Source organism: Hevea brasiliensis, chromosome 11, assembly GCF_030052815.1.
Source record: "Hevea brasiliensis isolate MT/VB/25A 57/8 chromosome 11, ASM3005281v1, whole genome shotgun sequence".
In the NCBI taxonomy this organism is placed as follows: domain Eukaryota; kingdom Viridiplantae; phylum Streptophyta; class Magnoliopsida; order Malpighiales; family Euphorbiaceae; genus Hevea; species Hevea brasiliensis.
The window spans coordinates 92,165,082-92,167,354 of NC_079503.1; the positions used below are offsets into that span (position 1 = coordinate 92,165,082).

Here is a 2,273-nt window from a genome sequence, read left to right on the forward strand (position 1 = left end):
TTTTACTTTTCTTCAACTTTACTTGACCTTTATTTAATTAAATTATGCCTCCTCACTCTAGTTTAAATATAGTTCCAGACATCCTGGCTATCTGAACATACATTAGTTGTCAGAACAGTAGAATGTACGGAACTGCCTAAAGTGAGGGCGTTACAATTCTTCTCCTCTAAATAGAAATTTCATCTTTGAAATTTACCTGGCATGAATAGTTGAGAAAACTACTGTCTCATCGTCTCTTCACTCTCCCATGTCACCTCTTCAGTGTTGTGATGCTTCCACAATACTTTCACAAGTGGAATCTTCTTGTTCCTGAGTTCCTTAACTTCCCGTGCTAAAATTCTTATTGGCTCCTCTTTATATGTCAAATCAGGCTGCACATCTATCTCCTCTGTTGATATGACATGTGAATGATCTGATCTGTATTGCCTTAGCATCGAGACATGAAAAACATCATGGATCTTGTCCAGCTTTGGTGGTAAAGCTAGCCTATAGGCTACTGGACCCACACGTTCAATGATTTCATATGGACCAATAAACCTAGGGCTTAACTTACCTTTTTTCCCAAACCTTAGCACTTTCTTCCAAGGAGACACTTTAAGGAACACTTTATCGCCAACCTCATACTCTATGTCTTTCCTTTCCAAATCTGCATATGATTTCTGCCTATCTGTGGCGGCTTTCAAATTATCTCTAATGAGCTTTACTTTCTCCTCAGTCTGTCTCACTAGATCTAGCCCCATAATTTTATCTTCACCCAGAATAATGATATATATATATATATACAATTTATCAACAATCACATCATGATCATGTCAAACATCTAGCCACATAGTCATTGATATCTTTCTTTATACCCGGCCACCAATAGTGTGTTTTCAAATCGTGATACATCTTCACACTACCACGGTGCATAGCATAAAAATTACTATGCACCTCTTTTAGAATACTCTTCTTCAATTTTACATCATCTGGTACACATATTCTTCCTTTGTAGTATAAGCACCCATCTTCTTTCATCTCATATTCAGCTTCCTTCCCCTCTTGGATTTGGCCCATAATGGTCATCAACTTTTCATTTAGCTTCTGTGCCTCCTGTACTTGCTGTAGCAAGTTTGGCTTTACTTGCAACTCAGCCAAGATAGCTCCATCTTGTGCTAGAGACAAGCGAGCATTCAAAGATCTCAAGGCTACTATGGAATTTCTGCTCAGAGCATTTGCTACTACATTTGCCTTCCTAGGGTGATAATCAATCACACAATCATAATCTTTTAGAAACTCAATCCATCTTCTTTGTCTCAGGTTGAGTTCCTTCTGGGTTGGCAAATATTTAAGACTTTTGTGATCCGTGTATATGTAACACTTTTCACCATATATGTAAGGCCTCTATATCTTCAATGCAAATACAATGGCTGCCAATTCAAGATCATGGGTAGAGTAGTTCTTTTCATGTGATTTTAGCTACTTAGAAGCATAAGCAACCACCTTCCCTTCTTACATTAAAACACACCCAAGCCCATTGTGTGAGGCATCACTGTAGACCACAAAGTCTTTCTCGATGTTGGCTATGTTAACACAGGTGCTTCTGTAAGCATAGTCTTTAGTTTTGAGAAACTTGCTTAGCATTTGTCATTCCAGTTGAACTTCACATTCTTATGCAATAACTTCATCAAAGGAGTTGCTATAAGGGAGAACCACTTCATGAATCTCCTATAGTAGCCTGCCAAGCCTAGGAAACTTCTGACTTTTGTTGCATTTTTCGGTGGCTTCCAATCAACTATTGCTTTAATTTTCTTGGGATCCACCCTGATCCCATATGCTGATACAACATTTCTAAGGAAGACAATCTCCTTTAGCCAGAAATCACACTTGGACAACTTACCATATAATTGCTTCTTTCGCAATGCCTGTAATACTACCCTCAGGTGCTCATTATGCTCGTCCTGATTTTTAAAATACACCAAAATATCATCTATAAAGACCACTATGAACCGATCTAAATAAGGATGAAAGATACGATTCATTAGGTCCATGAATACTACTGGTGCATTCATCAGCCCAAATGGCATCACTAGAAACTCGTAATGCCCATACCTGGTCTTGAAAGCAGTCTTAGGCACATCTGCCTCCTTTACCCTCAACTGATGATAGTCTAATATGAGATCTATCTTGGAGAATACACTGGCTCCCTTCAATTGATCAAACAGATAATCTATCTATAGTAAAGGGTATTTGTTCTTCACTGTCACCTTATTCAGTTGCCGGTAGTCTATGCA

At 38.4% G+C, this 2,273-nt stretch overlaps 1 protein-coding gene across 1 annotated transcript; it reads right to left on the bottom strand.

Moving 5' to 3' along the window:
* Window positions 1-218: 218 nt before the first annotated feature.
* On the bottom strand, window positions 219-740 carry LOC131170351 (uncharacterized). Its single transcript, XM_058129402.1, has 2 exons — window positions 554-740; window positions 219-412 (listed from the first exon to the last, which is right to left on the bottom strand). Exons 1-2 carry the CDS (start codon window positions 738-740, stop codon window positions 219-221), a joined length of 381 nt encoding a protein of 126 aa, XP_057985385.1.
* Window positions 741-2,273: the final 1,533 nt, after the last annotated feature.